Source organism: Lynx rufus, unplaced genomic scaffold (assembly GCF_022079265.1).
Source record: "Lynx rufus isolate CCGP_SWC_20201006 ecotype Redwood Valley unplaced genomic scaffold, mLynRuf1.p SCAF_1, whole genome shotgun sequence".
Lineage (NCBI taxonomy): Eukaryota > Metazoa > Chordata > Mammalia > Carnivora > Felidae > Lynx > Lynx rufus.
Genome location: NW_025814823.1, coordinates 180,712,482 through 180,731,428, shown reverse-complemented (window position 1 = coordinate 180,731,428; position 18,947 = coordinate 180,712,482). Strand labels below are relative to the sequence as shown.

At 48.5% G+C, this 18,947-nt stretch overlaps 1 protein-coding gene across 2 annotated transcripts in view; it reads left to right on the top strand.

The window, feature by feature from the left end:
• WWC1 (WW and C2 domain containing 1) overlaps positions 1-18,947 on the top strand; it is a 153,896-nt gene that overhangs the window by 95,776 nt on the left and 39,173 nt on the right. For both annotated transcript variants that reach the window (XM_047073130.1, XM_047073140.1), the window contains exons 5-9: positions 900-979; positions 5,795-5,924; positions 7,545-7,691; positions 8,893-8,966; positions 12,704-12,946. In XM_047073130.1, coding sequence (XP_046929086.1) covers positions 900-979; positions 5,795-5,924; positions 7,545-7,691; positions 8,893-8,966; positions 12,704-12,946 — 674 coding nt within the window. The remainder of the gene's footprint in view (positions 1-899; positions 980-5,794; positions 5,925-7,544; positions 7,692-8,892; positions 8,967-12,703; positions 12,947-18,947) is intronic.

Below are 18,947 nucleotides of genomic sequence, written 5' to 3'. Positions count from 1 at the left end.
TCATGATAATTACTTCATGACTTCTTGGGAATAAATATCATTCCCATTTTACTGGTGTGGAACTATGACACAGCAGTTAAGTGACTTGTTCAAGGGAAAGCCAGTATTTGGAACGCAGGCTCAGTGATAACTTCAGGTAGGTTTTCCAAAATCATGCCTACAAGAAAACAAAAGGGGGAAGTGGGCCAGGGGTGAAGCAGTAGGGTGTGCTGGGAAGAGTGTAGCCTTAGAGAGGTGTGCCCTGTCTAAAGGGGTAGTTGAGTTTCAGCCCTACCCTATTGTGGCTATGCTGGAATGAGGGCTCAGTGTTGGCAGATCTTCTGTTTTTAGAAGAGAGCTATACTTAGGCTTATTATGTGAAATCTCTCCATATTTCATTATTAGCAATTAAATTTTTAAATTTTATAACTGCAAACCAAACACAGCATTCCTGCAAGCCAAATCCAGCTCCTGGGCCATGTCTTGCCTCTAAAGTTATTGCACTGCCTCTCACCTCCATACCCATTACCTGCTTTAAGTAATGCACAGCCCTGTGAATTACCATATTCCTCACCTATCAGAACAGGAGAGGGAGTCTCAGGGAGGTGAGATGGCTCGAGAGAGGTCGTCCAGCAAGGCAGTGGGAAGGCCAAGTTCTATCCCAGGTCAGCTGACACCTGTCCATTTCCTGTTTCCCTCAAGTGAGGGCTAGCCAGGACTGACCTGCAGGACAGCCAGGCTTGGACGCTTACTACACGAGCAGCTGCAGAGACCAAGGCAGCATCACTGAGGGGATGGTGTTGTGACCCTGTGGCCTGAGGGGCAGTGGGGGGGCTCTGGGTTCCCCTTAGAGGAGAAGGCAGCCTGCAGTTCTGTATCAACCTCTGATCTAGCCCCATGTGTGGCCTTCTGCCATCCAGGTCAACAAGCTAAAGAGAGAGATGGTTCACCTCCAGCAGGAGCTGCAGTTCAAAGAGCGTGGCTTTCAGACCCTGAAGAAGTAAGTCTACCCTGCCATGCAGAGCATGGGGATGCCCCGTAATCCCCTTCCTGCCTCTCTCTCTCTTTCTCTCTCTCTCTCTCCCTCTCCCTCTCTTCTTTAAGGCCACTCTAATCATTTGATCCCAGTTCTACTCCACTGGTGTTTACTCAAGATACTGTCACCCAAGGTTGAGGTTCAGAAGGAGAAGAGAGGAATCCTTTCAAACCAGAGATCTCTGAATTCCTGAAGCCATTAAAGTCTGTTCCGTTCAGTTGAGTTTTAGTCATAAAAACAAGTATTCTGTCATAGAAATGAGTATTGCTGGGCACTTATGGGCACCTGTCTCATGTCCTCCAGTAGATCCAGTAGGATCTGATACACACACAAAAACAAACTTTTTTTCCCCATAACCCCTAAAGACGAACAGCGAATGTGCCCCACAGTAGGAGCAAGGGCCTCTTCCCCAGCACCAATCGCTAGAAGAGCATGCATGGTGCCACGCACACTGTGCTAGATAGATGACTTAAGGAGTTCCCAGGATAACTTTGACCAAGTGTAATTTTCACTTGTAGAAGCTGACTTGCCACCAAGGTACATCTCTATTGTTTCTTTAGAGCAGGTGTGTTGATGGCTATTTATCGTTATTATACTAGCAAGATTTGTTGAGCAGTTACTCTGCCGGGAAGCACTTTCAGTGTTTCTGCTGGAGTGACTTCATTTGATCCTCACTGCAACTCTCTAAAGAATGTTCTTTTGGCTAACTCCACTTTATAGATGAGGAAACTGAGTCACGTTATTATTAGGAATAATCATACATGCAACAAACCTGCATTGAGTCATGTTCGGTGTGTCTGAAGGACTCAGTGTATAGTTATTACAGAGGTGCCTGGGACCCCTCTTGGAAGCCCCAGGGAGAACATCCAGGAGATTTCTCTGTCCTAAGGGACATCTCATGTAGATTCCCAGGGAGGCCACATCTCTACAGTCAGCAGCTTCTATAGTCACTTGCTTTTTCTCGCTGTCTGACTATACCTCTTCCTCATTCTCTGAACCTCAAATCCACCCCCACCACTCTGTGGCCACAGCTCCAAGCCTGGGGATGTCTGTCTGTAGGCTCTCTTAATCCAGGGAAATGTGACCACTGGAGGGGTTGGTTGGTTCTTGTTCACGTCTTCCCATCCCTCAAGCCCCCACTGTCTGGAGGGGAGAGCTACCATGAATCCCCCACCACACAAGGTTTAAGAAAGTATGGCTTTGTATTATAGATTGTGTATAATAGGGTTCTTTTGGTATTCCAAGTTATTATAAATTATGGTTTATATATGTGTGCTTATATAGGTACATATGTTATTAATATATGTATATGTACGTATGCCAGGACAGTTGAGAGCAGTAATATGAGCTTAGAAAATTCCTTCTCTTGACCTATAAAGCAAATAACCTCATGAGCCCTCCAAATTCTGAACACATAGTTGAAAGACTACTCACTCCCACGTCATCTTACCGCAGGGGCCTTTCCCTCCTCCCCCTTCCTGCAGTCCTCAGGAGCTTCTGGTTAGAACATTTCCCATTATTCTCTGAGCCACCACAAACCTGTTTTACCACTTTGTCACCCTGGAGCAGCATTGAAAATTCTTGTTCTTTGGTAAGCTGATGCTGAAACCCCAAAGACAAGCCTTCTTTCTCTCCTCCCTCCGCCCAACTGATGTTTGATATCAGGCCCAGATAAGACTCCTGGTAGTTCTGACTGCCCACGCACAAAGCTGGCTCCACATTCAGTGTGGAGGAAGACATCTGCTTTAATACACACCTTGGCATAGAGGGTTAGGAATGTAGCTGCAAGAGGCAGATGGCCTGGGTTCAAATCCCAGTTCCCTGGGACCTTACAAAAATGACATAATCCCCTTGAGCTTTGGTTTATCTGAAAAATCAGTCACTGTAAAGATGAAACTAAAGCATGTGACAGTGCCTGGCAGTGAGTGTGAGGGTCAGTAAGGGGTGTTGGGGGTGACCTCTAGCTGGGTGCCTGCTTGGATATGGGGAGGAACTCAGATGAACTCTGTATTTACCCCGGGCTAGGGTCTGTGCTGGGCAATGACTGTGCATCATCAGTCACCTCGTTTCATTGTCTTTGCCCCTTTAAGAGAAGTTTTTGTTCTGCCCCACTTTATAGATGAGGGCACTGATGAGGGTGAAAATATACCCCAGCCCCCCCTCCCCCAGTTGGTAAGCATCAAAGCTGGAATTTGAACCCAGGACTGTTGGATTTAGAAGCTCATGTGCTAATACCTTCCTTCCTGGCCTCATCCTGGATAACCCCCTCATCATACCCAGAAAACATGAGGCCTCTTTCCTTGTCCCTTGGGATCTTTTTCAGACGCTAGTGGTGGGAGGTGATCTAATCACTTCTATCTCAGCCTCCTCCCTTTGCAGAGCATGGGGGAAGGTGAAACTCTTCCATTTGTCCAGTTCACAGTCAGCAGCCCCAGTTTTTTTAAAAAAAGGAAATGTTGATGAGGATTGAAGGATGCCTCTTAGGAGTCTGAGAAGAAAAATCAAAAGGACTTAGGCCTGTCAGCTGCCCTGAGCCCTTGTAAACAGGAAGGAGATGCGATGTGGCATGTCACCCCTGTGGGTGGGGAGCAGTGCGGCATCTCAAGGCACGTCCCCCAAAGCCATCGTGCCCAGGTAAGAATTGCCAAGAAGAGCTGTCTGCTGTCAGAGCCTTTGCCCTGCTTCTGTGTGGCTGTCCTGCGGCTCCCGGGTGTGTGAATCTCCGGACAGCCACATAATTTGGAAATTCTAGAACACATGCAGCCCGCTACACCCTCCTCTCCCCTACAACCACATAACTTTTCTTTCCTTTAAAAAAAAAAGAGAGAGATTCATTCACTGAGCACATAATGGTGACCCTTTGTTCCCCTCCCCCCAACCTCAATCCCAAGAGTGTTCCCTCTTGGAGCTACTCTCTGGAGCCAAATTCCAGAGCCTGGGTTGCTAAGGCCCCTGAGGGAAATCAGGTAGAGGCTGTCTGAGGAGCCCAAGGCACAGCAGACAAACCGCTTCTGTCTTATCCTGCTGAGGATTCAAAGCCATCCTCACCCTGTTGGCAGAGGACAGCTGGGCACAGCCCCCTCCCCAGAGCCCCCAGCCCGACTCAAGCAAATGGCATCTTCCCTGCCCTCCTCCCCTCCATTTGGGGCCGGGCCACCTCCCATCCTGGGGGATCCTCCCCTCCACAGAGCATCTCGGGCACGCCTCTGCTGCAGAAAGCTCCATTTAGACTAATTTTTCAAACTAAATTTGAGACCAGTGTTAGCCAACCTGGCAGGCTTGCTCAGGCCCAAGTCCTCGAAAGGAATAGACAGGCTATTTTTAGTGGGGAGACATAAATGGGGCTTTGTTTTCTCTCCACGGAGGCTGAAATAACGGAAGGGAAGGGAAGGGGGAGGGCCGTGCTGAGACCAGAGTTCTCTCCCGAGTCCTCTCCCTCTCTCCTGTTCGGAGGCACAGACAGACCAGGATGAAAACCTGCTCCCCCCATCAGTGATTCCCCACTCAGGTTATTTTTAGCCCAGGACAATTTGGCTTCTAGCAGGAAACCAGAGAGGAATGCCTGTGAGCGGTTTCTCATCCTGAAATAATGGGTTTGTGGTGTTCCCTCAGACGGTAAAACTTCCTTTTCTCCACTGGGGACTAAAACTTCAGGCCTAGCCTTTGGGGAAAGTGTGAAGCAGTTAAAATTTATCTCTGCCTTCTGAAGGTTCTCCATACCCCAGCCTCCTTCCCCAGAGGGTGGGGACCTCCACCATCTCTGGTTTGGTCTGACCTTCAGAAAGTGGCATTGTGGTCCTTAACTTTTTTCTTTTTTTTTTTTAAACTCCCCCTCCACCCTCCAAAATGAACCTGTATATGGGGCCTAGATAAGCTGATTTTATCCCGTACCTCCCAGTGCACTTGATTTTCCATCCTTTACTTATCCCATTTGACATTCCTAACAGCTTCATGAACATGGGCTGGGCAGGTGACATTACCCAGGTTATTTTAGAGGAGGAAGCTCAGCCTCTTGTTAAGTGCCATGCCCAAGGTCACATTACTAAGTAGCAGGGCTGAGAGTTTTCCATCATTCACACCTTTCCTTCCTTGTGTGTTTACTCAGCAAATACTTAGTAAAGGCAGTGGGTCTCAGTTGAGGGAGATCTTGCTCTTCTTCCCAAAGGGACACTAGGCAAAGTATGGAGGCATTTTTGGTTGTCACAGCTTGGGGCCAAGATGCTACTGGCACCTAGTGGGCAGAGGCCAAGGGTGCTACTAAATACCCGGCAATGTGCAGGACAGCCCCCCACAACAAAGAATCATCCTACCCAAATGTCAAGATGCTGAGGTTGAGAGACCTTGAGTTAAAGGACTGTCCTGTGCCAGATACCGAAACTACTTAAACATTTTCAATCCTGCCCCTGTCCCAAGCCTGTTAGTAACAAGTCAAGGATACTACCACATGCCCTGCTAACTAGAACACAACATAATGATTGCAGTGTCCAGCTATGTGCAGTGTGATGGGAACACCTAGCCTAGCCTGGAGGAAGTAGGGAGGTAATCAGGGAACACTTCCTGTAAGAGCTGATGCTTAGAGGACCCTTGACTTAAAGAGTGGTGTTGCTTCTGCAGCCCCACCCTGTGGGACATTTCACAGGCAGCTAGACCTGGGGAAGGGAGGGTGTGCAGGATAGAGAGGAGCCTTGCTGCAGGACCAAAGCCTGTCGTCTTTTCCCCTGGGGAGACTTCATCCCTCACCCTATCTTTTTCTGACCTTTCCCATTGACTGTTTCCTAGAATCGATAAGAAAATGTCTGATGCTCAGGGCAGCTACAAACTGGATGAAGCTCAGGCTGTGTTGAGAGAAACAAAAGCCATCAAAAAGGCCATCACTTGTGGAGAAAAAGAAAAGCAAGATCTCATTAAGGTACGAGAGCTCCAGTGATGTGGGTCCCATCTCTCAATTTCTTCGGAGCACCTTTCTTTCTTTTTCTTTCTTTTTTTTTTTAAGTTTATTTATTTTGAGAGAGAAGCACAAATCGGGGAGGGGCAGAAAGAGAGAATCCTAAGCAGGCTCTGCACTGTCAGCACAGAGCCCGACATGGGACTTGAACCCACAAACCATGAGATCATGACCTGAGCCGAAGTTGGATGCTTAACTGACAGAGCTGCCCACGTGTGCCCGGAGCACTTTTCTGTGCCAAGACTCACACTACTTCCACATGCTGCACAGATCACTGAGCTCTCATCACTAGTTTTTTGGGCTTTCAGTCTCACTGTGTAGAGTAGGAAAAGGAGGATCAGAAGCGATAGGTGGCTTGCCTAAAGTCACATCACTGGCAGAGTTGTACTAGGAGCCATCTGGTCGAGTCCAAAGGTCATGTCCTTGTCACTGGCTCTGGCCACCTGGCTTACTTCTCAAAGAACCAAATGGAGGGAGATGGTTTTGACATCCACAGCCCTGACACCGAAATGTAACATCTTTATAAGAATTACATTGCATGCTCTTCCTCTGCTGAGGACCAGACAAATGATAATCGGTGTGATTTAACATGCCAGGCAACTGAACTGGACACTTTGCATGCATCATATCTCACTTATCTCTTACATCAGCCCTAGGTTATTCCCTTCATACAGATAACTGCTACACAGCCCAGAGTCCATGGTGGAGCGAGGATTCGAACCCATAAACACTGACACAGATGTCTATTCTTTTAACCCTTAGACACTCTACCTCCCCTCACCGGAATGACCCTGACCTCTGAGATACTGTGTTTGTTTGTGTTCCCACTGGCAGATTAGGACTCAGGCTCGGGGTTGCTATAACTGATTTAGTGAAGGGAGCTTTATGCTCTAGGACAAACAGAATGATTTTGAAGCTCTTGCCCAGGGCAGCAACCTGATGAAAGCATTCAGGCGCTCGTGGACAGTCGTGAGCCATGTTCCTATCATGACTCTCACTTAAGAGCACTGCATCTTCAGTCAGGCCAGGACCACATCCTGCTCTGTCATTTGCCAGCCTTTGCATGTAACAACTCCCTTAGCAAAGAAATGGGGATAATCCTAGGTCATTTTTCAGAGGACTGATGTGAAGATTAAGTAAGATGATGATAAAGCTGACAATTACTGAGCGTTGGCTGTACTAGCACGTTATACTGGCCATCTCATTAAATCAGTATGGTAGTCCTATGAGACAGGCCCTGTGGTTATCCCTATTTGTTTAGGAGAGGGAACTGAGGCACAGAGAGCTTAATCAACTAGCTCAGGTCACACAGCTAGCAAGTAGCAGAGCAAGGATTCCAAGTCAGGCAGTGTAGCTCTAGAGCCAGTGTCCATGCCAGTCTTTCCCGAGTAGAACACCCAGCACAGTACCCGGCACTGAGCAACCACCCACTTGCTGCCAGCTCTTCACAAGGTAAGTGGAATACCCAGAGTGAGCTAGGATTCCTACCACATTACAGAAGTGCAGAGGAGAGCACATGGAGGGTGACAAACCAGAGCTCCCTCCCAGAAAGTTGTGTTGCTAACCTTGCCCTCCCCTCCTTAGAGCCTCGCCATGCTGAAGGACGGCTTCCTCATCGACAGAGGGTCCCACTCTGACCTGTGGTCCAGCAGCAGCTCTCTGGAAAGTTCAGGTTTCTCACTGCCGAAACAGTACCTGGACGTGAGCTCCCAGACAGACATCTCGGGAAGTGTGAGTAGAAGTTGTACCCAGGAGGCTGCCGTAGTGGGCAGCCGCCTTCTCATTTCTCACCTTGGGAGGTGACTGGTATCTCTCTGTGGGCCTGCCTGCTAACGTGGCCTCCTGGAGCTCCATTCTCTTGCAGACCTCTTGGCCCCAGGATGACATGAGATGATGGTGTGGGGGGAAAGCCGGCGCTGTGGGGGGAAAGCCTCGGTCTTGAGTGTTGCCTAGCCATGCGTTTGCGTCTCTAGATGCTGCACAGAAAGCATGTGTGAAGGACCAGTGGCTCTCTCTGGTTTCCTTCCTACAGATTTGCAACACCATTCTGTTTTTCTTTCACCAGCTGTGAAGCAGATGATACTTTCCTTCTGTTCATCCTGAAACAATACATGCAGCTTTCAGACAGCTCTCTTCAAAAGCTCAGTCTGGGCACCGTAGTGAATAGTGTGAGCACCATCCAGATTTATTTCATGAAAGCTTTAGAGCAGGACTGACCCATAGCCATCTGGAATGTTTGGAGAACTTTTGTTTTCCTAGAGCAGGTGACATTGAGCAAAGTCGCCTCCCAGCCTCCATGGCTAAATGCTATTCCTATCTGATTCTTCATATAGCTGTGTCCCCGCTTGTGAAGAGAAGCTATATCCATATCTGCTTGGGTGAACCTTGTAGCTTCTTGCCATTCTTGACAGAAAGACATGGCACATGGGCTGTCCCTTCCGTCTCCAGACCACCCATGTGTCCAGCTACAAGCCATCTGTAGGCCTCCCTGAAGGTTCTAGGACCTTCTCCTTGCTCACTCAGTGTTTCAGTCCTGGCTGCAGCCTCCCTGGGTTTTCAGTTGAGCCCCTCCCCAGCACCCCCAGGATGCCTTTCTTGTATATTGGCTGTCCCTGTTTCCTCCTGACCAGCTGTCCTCCATGCTGCTGGGGCTTGAATGGGCTCTAAGCCATTCGGGGCTGCAAGATGATATTCTGGGCTCTCAGCTTCTCTTCTAGAAATGATAGATGTCTGAATTTGAGGGTCTTCCCACAGCCTGCAGGAAGTGTCTTTGCCTGACTAGCTTCCCTGCTATCACACAGCCAGCTTGGTAATTGGGGGCTATTCTTAGCTACTTCCCACGCAAGCTGTCAAGTCTCTCGTGAGCTCTTGAAATCCAACTCAGCACCGGCCACAGTGGCCATATAATTCCCCACTTTGTTCTTTCCCCCAGTTTGGCGCAAGCAGCAACAATCAGTTGGCAGAGAAGGTCAGATTGCGCCTTCGATATGAAGAAGCTAAGAGAAGGTAATTAGGGGCTGGGGGCGGGATGGTTCCAACAATGATAATTGCCATTGCAGAGTGCCTACCCCATGCCTGGCTTTTCACACACCTCATCTTTAATAATCAAAGATTATGAAGATAACTATTATGACACATATATTTTAACCTCTGAACTCAGGAAATGACTGAGCCAGGGACACTTCACTAGATAAAAAGTAGAAGCTGTGTTTTGCACCCAAATCTGTTAAATCTCAGAGCCTAGTTATCTTTCCACTTGCTGAGCTCAGTTTCTCTAATCAGGGTTTTCCAATGATCCTGTGAGTAGTCTGGTTTGAAGGAGCACTTCTGAGGTTTTAGCAATAGGAGAAAAACCTCTGGATACTGAACACTTGAGTGTCTCCTGCCCAACTGGGAGCAAGCTGTGCTTATAAACAGTGTAGATCCCAGTGACTAGATATTTTGTGGCTTCACAGTCTCCTAAGAAGTTGGGTTCCACTGCCACAAATAAAATTAAAACAATAATCAAACCTGATGTTTTTAGAGCATCTGTTATGGGCCAGGTGTTGTATTAAAGCATTTGTATGTGTATCATCTCATTTAACTTTAAAAGCAACCTTATAGCACATCTTATATGATTTCCATGTTAGAGAAGAGAAAGGTCAAATATGAGATCATGACTTTTCAAGATGATGGAGTCAGAATTTGAACTCTGGACAATCTGGCTCCAAGTCTGTGAGCTTCCTATGCACAGGGCCAGCCTTACTGGGTAAGAACCCACAGAGCATAATGGTGAATAAAGCTAGGAATATCACCTCCATTCCTCCTTAGGTTACACTGCCTGGCCCATGGCATTCTAAGCCAGGCCACGTAGGGTGTGGCAGTGCCTAGTTCTGCCCCTCTGCCAACTCTGTGTGAGCAGCAAAACCCTTTGCAGCAATGACAGAAATCCTATAGAAAGTAGAAGAAATAAAAAAGGGAATTTGTCAGCTTATTGAATTCCAAAGTCCTAGGATAAACCAGCTTCAGACACAGCTGGATCCAGGGATTCAAATCAGGTTACATAAACTCAGTTTCTCTTCTTTTCTCTACCCTGCTTGCCTTTGTGTTGACAGACTTTCCTTTCAAAATGTAAAGGTGACCCCCAGCAATTCTAGAGTTACATACTATCAGGTTAGCAACCCCAGCAGCAGGAGGACCTACCTATCCCAACAGATTTAACAGGTTTAAGGCTTGAGGCTCCCTGGCTTTTCCTAGTGATCCAATTATTGTTGCAGCGTTGGAGGAATTAGAATTCTCTGAAGGTCCAGGCATGGGTCATGTGCCCAACTCTGGGAAGGGGATTGAGGTCAGCTTTGTGGGAACCAAAAGACTTAAGTATTGGAGGAGTGATATCCCAAAGAAAACTTGGGAGTGTTGTTAACAGAAGGAGGAGAAATTGGATACTGGTCAGGTAGAAAAAAAACACTGTGCATTATTTCAGCTCCCCCTAGAGGCCCAGCAACACAACAAGACTTCTGCATTTGGACAGCCACGTGTCCCCTCTGAAGGGGGACCACTCTGAACCCTGGATATATTCCAGTCTGCAATGATGCCTATATTAGAAGATCCATTCTGGAGAGACTGAAGAATTGAAATCTTCCCTCTGAGGTTGAACCATTAAACTTCCCATCACAAAGCTTCCTGGCTCATCTGCTATAATCCAGCTTTGAGCCTCACTCTTCACCCAGAGGTAGTTTAAGTGTCAAGGATAGAGCAGCCACTGAATGGAAAACAGGCTGCAGGACTCCAGGTAGGAGGGCAGGTAGCTGTAATGAAAGGTCTGTGTGCCACGTTTTGTCACATGTGCATTTCTGCAGAGTGAGTCTAGTAGTTTCATCAGCTTCACCAAAGGTGGCCTGAAGGTTAAGGAACACTGGGAAAGCACCACTACAAAGTACATGTAAGCATCGATCAAGCCTTCAGTGTACTGTGCGCAATGGAGCCCCCGCCAGACCTGTCCATGCCACTCCATCCTCAGAGTGGTGGAAGCTACCAAGTTATCCCAGATTACTCTCTTTGTGAATGCGGAATTTAAATTAATCAACTCTAAGAATCCCTCTGATACATTTGGCTGGGCAATGAGCAAACCTAGATGTGTTTGTCTGCATGGGATTTTTACTGCACAGTGTGGAGATTTTGACCCTAATGATGTTTTTATAAAATAACAGTTGGGCCACATATCTGCAGATAAGATTGAGCTGGGAGTCCAGAGACCTGGGCTCTCAACATGTATTGGCCACGTTTATGACTTGCAGTCTTAGGTGAACCATATCCTATTTCTAGACATCTGTCCAACAGATTCACTGCCATTTCTTACCACCCTTTATGGATCAGGTGAGGCTAGGATGTGATAGCTGAAAGCCCTTTTTGCAAAGGCTGAATCCTAAAGGGTCACATCATGATTTCTTTGGATATTTGTAGCAATAATCTTAGTTATATTGTGAATCTTTCTTGGTCCAAAGGTAATTATACCTAATCTGTATGGGCACTTGGCAATGTATAAAGAACTCTTTATGATAAGTTTTCAGTCAGTTCTCATAACCCACCTTGCATGTTCCACCTCACAGGTGAGGGTACTGCATCTCAAAAAAGTTAAGGGATTGAGCTCCCACCTCCTTCCTTTTAACATTTAATAAGTGCCTACAGTGTACCAGGCAGTGTACTAGAAGTTTATGATACCAAAATGATTTCTTAAGAATGGTCTTTTTATAGGGGCACCTGGGTGGTCCAGTTGGTTAAGCGTCCAACTTCAGCTCAGGTCATGATCTCATGATTTGTGAGTTCGAACCCTACATCTGGCTCTATGCTACAGCTCAGAGCCTGGAGCCTGCTTCTGATTCCATATGTCCCTCTCTCTCTCTTCCCCTCCCCTGCTCATGCTTGCTCTCTCTCTCTCTCTCTCAAAAATAAAAATAAACATTTAAAAAAAAAAAAAAAAAGGATGGTCCTTCTGTCAAGGCCAAAGCCAAGACTTTGGCTGAAGGCCTCTGACCCCAAATCCACAGTTGGTTATACCACACTGTGCTGACACCATTCTTTGGGCTAGGAACATACAGTTACCAATTTCAGGGTTTGCTGTCTGTCATTGTAGTGGGTCCATGACTGCCATTGGTTGGGCACGAGTTATGTGCCAGACACTCTGAGCACATTATTGCTCATTTTCAGAACAAGTCTTGGGGAGTTTACCCAATGTTATATACCTAGTAAGTGGTTAGACCAGGTAATAACAATAGCAGCAGAAACATTCATTTGAGTGCTTACTATGTACCAAATACCGTGCTTTGAGAGTTCATGGAATATGTCTAAAAACCTTCTACCACAACCCCATGACAAAGGAGCCTTTGTTGTTCCTTCCAGAGAGATGAAGTGACTTGCCCAAGGTCACATAGCTGGCGGTAGGAGGCTATTGCCTGGTGATGAATCCAGCTCTCTGTTCTACCAGGCTTAATATCCCTGAGGGCAAGGACATTGCTTTGTTTACATCCCGTTCCCACCCCTGCAGAGCCTACTCACTGTTGGCACACGGTAGGCACCATTTGTGTTTGTTAGATGAAAATATGTTCCTTGAGATGGCCTGCTGGTCCAAGGGAAGACAGTCATTGCCAAAGATTGCTCTGAGGATGTCATGGCTCCTGGTACCTCATAACGTTGGAAACACAGTCTGTTACCCTGCTCCCACAGTGCCGCTGGGCACACCTGTCATGCTCCCCTCTCGCCCACAGGATCGCCAACCTGAAGATCCAGCTGGCCAAGCTTGACAGTGAGGCCTGGCCCGGAGTGCTAGACTCCGAAAGGGACCGGCTGATCCTCATCAATGAGAAGGAGGAGCTGCTGAAGGAGATGCGCTTCATCAGCCCCCGAAAGTGGACCCAGGGGGAGGTGGAGCAGCTGGAGATGGCCCGGAAACGGCTGGAGAAGGACCTGCAGGCAGCCCGGGACACCCAGAGCAAAGCGCTGACAGAGAGGTGGGGCTGGGCTGGGGCCAAAAGGGGCCTGGGACCCACCCTCCTGGGTCTATCTTCCACGGAAGCAGGAGGGGTGAGAGGGACCACCTGGGGCGTAAGGGCTCCTCTCTAAGAACACTCAGTGTAGAAATCTTGCAACTTGCTAAAGTAGCAAACTGGGGGAAATGATTCACCACCCGGAATACCAGATACCTAGGAGTTTATACAGGGAATCGCAGCACCAAAAAGTCTGCTCGGGTGCAGGTTTTCAGAAATTATCTTCTGACTAACGTAAGCCACACAACCCTATGTAATGTAGAGTAGTCATTTGCCAACTCGGTGACAGTGACTCACATGATAGGGACAAAATAGAGCATGTATACTCTTACTATGTGTGATAGCCCTCTGATATTTTCTCTCTTGCATTCCTTTACATGACAACATGACCCGCTAAATTGATTTCACCTCATGCTAAGGGGTTGCAGTTTGTACTTTGAAAAACACTAATTTCGATGCGGGTGCAGAATGAGATACTGATAGGAGCCAAACAGGCAATACAAATGCTGGAGGCCCACCTGCTGATAGATTGGGTCCCACTGGAGTGCACAGAACCCCCCCTTGTCCCTCGTGGGTGCCAACTCCCACCACTGGCTGGTGGGAATTCAAGCCTTAGGCTGCCAGAGGTCCCCATATTTCGAGAAAAGAATTGTCTGTATTTTTAACTATTGACAACTAATTTAATAACTTTTAGTAATATTGTGAAGGCTAAATCACCTTCATCTGTGGGCTTGGTTTAACCCAAAAGCTACTGGTTTATGTTCTCTGGATAACAGACTTGATTTCCTTCACTGTCTCCCCAGCCTCCACACCTGCATGCACAGAACACAACCCTGTGTTCAGGGCAGGCCCTGCAGTCCTCAGCTTCTCATTCATTCTTTCATTCTGTCCGTCAGGGTATCGTTTATTCATTTATTTGAGAAATGGGCTTTTTTGGTACATATTTTCCGTGCAAGGCAGTTTGGAGGATTCAGAAATTAATAAGTCACAATCCCTGCCCCAGTGCCTTTAAAATCTATTCTAGTTACTTTCACTTTTTTAGGCAGCAGACTTTAGTGAGCAAGGTACCTACCCTTAAGGAGCTTAGAAGCAAAGGTAGTGATTTTCACGTACGTGTGTGTGTTTGTGTATGTGTGCGTGCATGCGCATTTGTGTTTGGGGGCAAGAATGAGCAAGGAAATTCCTCTTTTCCAATGAAATCAGAGGCAGAAGCCCAGTTTATAAAGCAGGTAAACTTGCCTCCAGCCCAGTGGAAGCGGGCCAGGAGTCCTAGGGGCCTGGATGTGCGCTGTCTGCATCTCCCCTTCGGGAGCCTTCTGAGCTCTCTAGCACCCAGCTGACATCCAACTCCAGCACCTGAATAAACCCCCCTTGCGCGTGGTAGGGTGCCCGAGGGGTCACGTTGACCAGCCTCTGCCTGGCCTCTTGTAAGCACAGCAGAGTCCATTTATCCTTAAGCCCTTTCTCAGAATGGCTACCAGGAAGTGTTTCTATCCTCCCCTGGAAGGGATGGCTGATGGGGTGACCCACCACCAGACAAGTGGAGGAGGAGTAGGACAGGGCTTCCATAATTGGTGTTTTGCAGCCCTTGAAGCACCTGCTAGAAATCGTCAGCAGCAAGACTCTGTCCTGCTCTCCCTGGGGCTGCATACTTTGGGCAGAAGGCTTGTGTCTATATACCCTCGTACCTCCAGTGTTAGTTGAATAAATGGTTAGCCAGCCTACGCACACCCTTGCCAGGCTTCTGCGTGTATCTTCTGGCCTCTTCTAACAGTCCCCTGGGTCCCTCACTTATTCCCAGACTCTACAGATTCCATGGGGAACCTTTCACTGTTGATGATGCTCACTGCCAGCAGCTGAAGAGAACACATTTCATGGCAGCCTTACTCCTTGTTGGATCAAAAAAGAAACCCATCCCACTGCTGACCCTGAGCAAGTCATTGACCAATATGGACTTCAGTTGCCTGATAGGGAAAAAAAACTATAACTACGTATTGAATACCTATATAGTCTGAAGGCAGGCAGTTGGATCAGATTGTGATTTGAGGCTCTTGCCTGCTATAATTTTGGTTTCTTGAAAGTAGGATTGGAGGTTATCTTAGAGACTTCTATGCTACAGGCAAAAGCCGCCACTATGTGCTAGACCCAGTATCCTGTATCATCTCATTTAAATCTCTCAGCAGCCCTGAGACTATTCTCTATTTTATAGGTGAGGAAACCGAGGCTCGGTCAACACCACCACATGGCAGAGCTGAGATTAGAACCCAGGCTTGCTGGCTCTGGGGCCCATGCTTGCTGAGGCCACTGCCCAGTCAAAAGGGCTTTTATTATTGTCTCAGCCCTGTCTTTCAAAGGTCCGATTGCCGCTGAGAATGGCAAGTTTACACAGCCAGTCCAGGGAAGCCAGAATCCCCACCCCACAGCAGTGGCTGAGCCAGGCAGCCCAGAGGTCCCAGAGATATGTGCAGAGGGAAGCTGGGGGGGCATGTGGGCAGGAAGAGGAGAGAGCCTCAGGAAGGGTAGGGACAGTGCTGATGGCTCTGATCACCCTCCAGAGGAGAGAGGAGAAAACCAACCCAGCAATCTCTTGTCTGTGTCTACAGCTCTTTGCTTCTAGTCCCGTGTTTTTCTGTATGTGTTCATCCCCTGGACTCTGCTATTCTCTGTCTAGGTCTCTTTCTGTCTTTTGTTTCTTATGTTCCTTTCTCTTCTCTCTCGTTGTCTCCTCCCAGCCTCCAACTGAGCGTATGATGCTCCTCACCCTCACACATCAGCCTCTCCACTCAAGGGGCCTTTGAGATGGACAGGAATAGACATACCCAGGAAGGAACCACAGACCTGCCAAACCTCAATCACAGATCAGTCACAGTCAGACATCCCTGCACCCCATGCCCCCCCCCTCCCTTTCCGTGGGCCCTCACCACCACTTCTGAGAGCTGCTGTGCAGTCACAAAGGGTGCTTGTTAGAGTGTGGACTCCCTGGACTCCTCCCCAGGGACTAATTCCCCAGGCCTGAGATGTAGCCCAAGCTCTTGCATTTTTAACCAGCACCCCAGGTAGTGAGCCACAGCTCGTGGGGATTCTAGCTCCACCTTCTGGATCCTCTTCCTACTTCCACGCTGATGCGTCCGTGGCTTCCCAGCATGTGCCAGGCATCACACACAAATGCCATATGTCCTGCTAAGCCCAACACCTCTGCTAGGAGGCCTCGGCACCTGCATGTTGCTGCTGGCAGCTACGCCCCTGTGCACAGGAAGTTGAGGCCACCCGATTCCCAGTCCCCTTGGCATCCTAGCTGGGCTCCAGTGTGACCTGCATTTACTGCCAGAACACGTCTCTATGATCTTTCTCCCAGAAAACAGGAAAATGCAGGTAGAAATGGTGAGCCCTGGCTTGGTCTTACAGAGAGTCAGGAGATCCCACGGTCTTGTCCATTCCACTGAGAGTCGAGGATTTTATTCATTATGGGCTCCATCTGCCGGTCTGCTGCCTGCCCCACCAGCCCTTAGCAGGACTCTGGAAGAATAGCGCCAGGGATTGAGCTGGCCAAGGACCATGTCGAGTCCCTCACCACCTTGCTCAGTTGTCTAGAGCAAGCTCTGGTCTTCATTGCAGAGCCTGTGTTGGTGGAGGGATGGCATGATTAGGTTTTCCCATGAGAATGAACTCTTTTTCCCAGGCCGTAGGCCGGATTGGCTGTGCTCTGCAAACGGGTCAGTCATTCCTTCTCTAGCAGGGTGGCATAAGGGGATATGAGGCCGACAGTGGAACACATTTGTCTGTGGGAGATACAACGTCCAGCCTCCAACCAGTGCAGCAGCTCATAAACCTTAGTGTGCCTAAAAATCACCTGTGAGTCCTAATGGAGATGCAGATTCCTGAGCCCTGCCCCACACTTTCTGAGTCAGTTGATCAAAGTAGGCCCCAAGATTGAGCATTTAATAAGCACTCCTTCCTTTCTGCTACAGGAGGTCTGTGGACCACACACTGAGAACCATAAATCTAGCGGATACACGAGGGCAGCCCACATCATGCATTTGCTAGGGCACAGCCTTGCTTGATGGAGCCCCTTCCCTGTCAGATCCTGGGACCTTAGAGTGGGCTCACTCCAGGGGTTAGAGGGAGCCATTCCTGGAGCCAGCACACTGCTTAGAGCCCATCCAAGCTGCCCTCCATGCAGGATCTCAGGAGAGAACCTGAGAGATGGGCCTATATCCAGTGGTTACTTCTAAATGCAAGGATTTTGCCTCCAGGGAGATAGTTACTGAATTGGGCTTTAGTATCAGATATGAGACTTGCCTTGGTGCAGATCTTTGCTCCCAAGTTCCAGGACACTCCACCACACTCCCTGCATCTTCTCTGGGCCTTCTGGGCTCATTCTCTCAGGTTCCTTTGCCAACTGTTGCTGGTCCATTCAACTTGTTGTGCTGTTTATACTCAGAGCTTAGTCCTGGGCCCTCCCTTTTTTCCCCCCACTATATTTTATCCTAAGGCAGTACATTCGTTTGTTAGGTCTGCCACACCAAAGTACCACAAAATAGGTGAAATGTATTGTCTCACAGTTCTGGAGCCTGAAGTCCAAGACCAGAGTGCTGCCAGGATTGTTTCTTTGGAAGTTTCTCTCCTTAGCTTGAAGGTGGCCATCCATACATGAACATCTACCATGACTTCACATGGTCCGCTCTGCATGCATGTCTGTGTCCTAATCTCCTCCTATAAGAACACCGGTCATGTTGGATTAAGACTCATCCATATGACCTCATTTTACCTTAATTCTTTAAAGGCCTTATCTCCAAGTACAGTCACATTTTGAGGTACTAGGTTATTAAGACTTCAGTATATGACTTTGGGGGTAAGGGGACACAATCTGGTCCATAGAAGATGGTCATCTTTTTCATGTGGTCATCATGTGATGGGGGTCCCCCACATTTACAACAGCTCACCTGTTCAGTGTTCATACCCACACATCCATAAGGGAACTCTTCCCTTCCCCTGGGCTGCTCTGCCCATCACTCTCCCATCCCGACAGAAGCCATCTCAGATCCATTCAGTTGCTAGTGGCAGGGACCTCACAGTCTTCCTCTTAACTCCCTCGGCCTTGCCCCTCATCCAGCCCATGACCTTTCTCTGTCTGCTCCATCTGAAGCACACCATCATAGCCACCCCAACTCTTGTCCCTGTCTCCCATCCACAGCCTCCTGCCCATTTTCCTCACAGCAGCCATGATGTCTTTAAAATGAAAGAGGTCCTGGGGCGCCTGGGTGGCGCAGTCGGTTAGGCGTCCGACTTCAGCCAGGTCACGATCTCGCGGTCCGGGAGTTCGAGCCCCGCGTCGGGCTCTGGGCTGATGGCTCAGAGCCTGGAGCCTGTTTCCAATTCTGTGTCTCCCTCTCTCTCTGCCCCTCCCCCGTTCATGCTCTGTCTCTCTCTGTCCCAAAAATAAATGAATGTTGAAAAAAAAAATTTAAAATGAAAGAGGTCCCTGCTGTGATTCCCCTCTTGGAATGTTCTTTCCCCTGCGCTTTTCCTGGCCAACTCCTGCCCATCCTTCATATTAGCTTAAATTTCTCTACTAGTCAGGAGAGGCCACCTGCTGCAGGAAACAACCCCCTAAATTTCTATGGCTAAATACAGTAGAAGTTTTCCTGGCTGATAGGCAGCCTTATGTGTGTTTGGTCATTCAGGGACCCTGGCTCTTCCGTCTGTGGCATGAGCTCCTTTAGAGCCCTCCAGGGAGCAGTGGGGAAGATCCACCAACATCTCTTAACCACCTCAGCCTGATGCGCATCCTTTGCTCACCTCCTATTGGCCAGAACCTGGTCCCATGCCCCACCTACCCAGCTGCCAGGGAAGCTATGAAAGGTCCAACTGTGAGCCCAGGGAGCTCAGGACAGCACAGGCTGAGCCACAAAGTCACTTGCTCCAAGAATCCCACCTGCTAGTCTAAATTGGGTCTCTCCTGTGT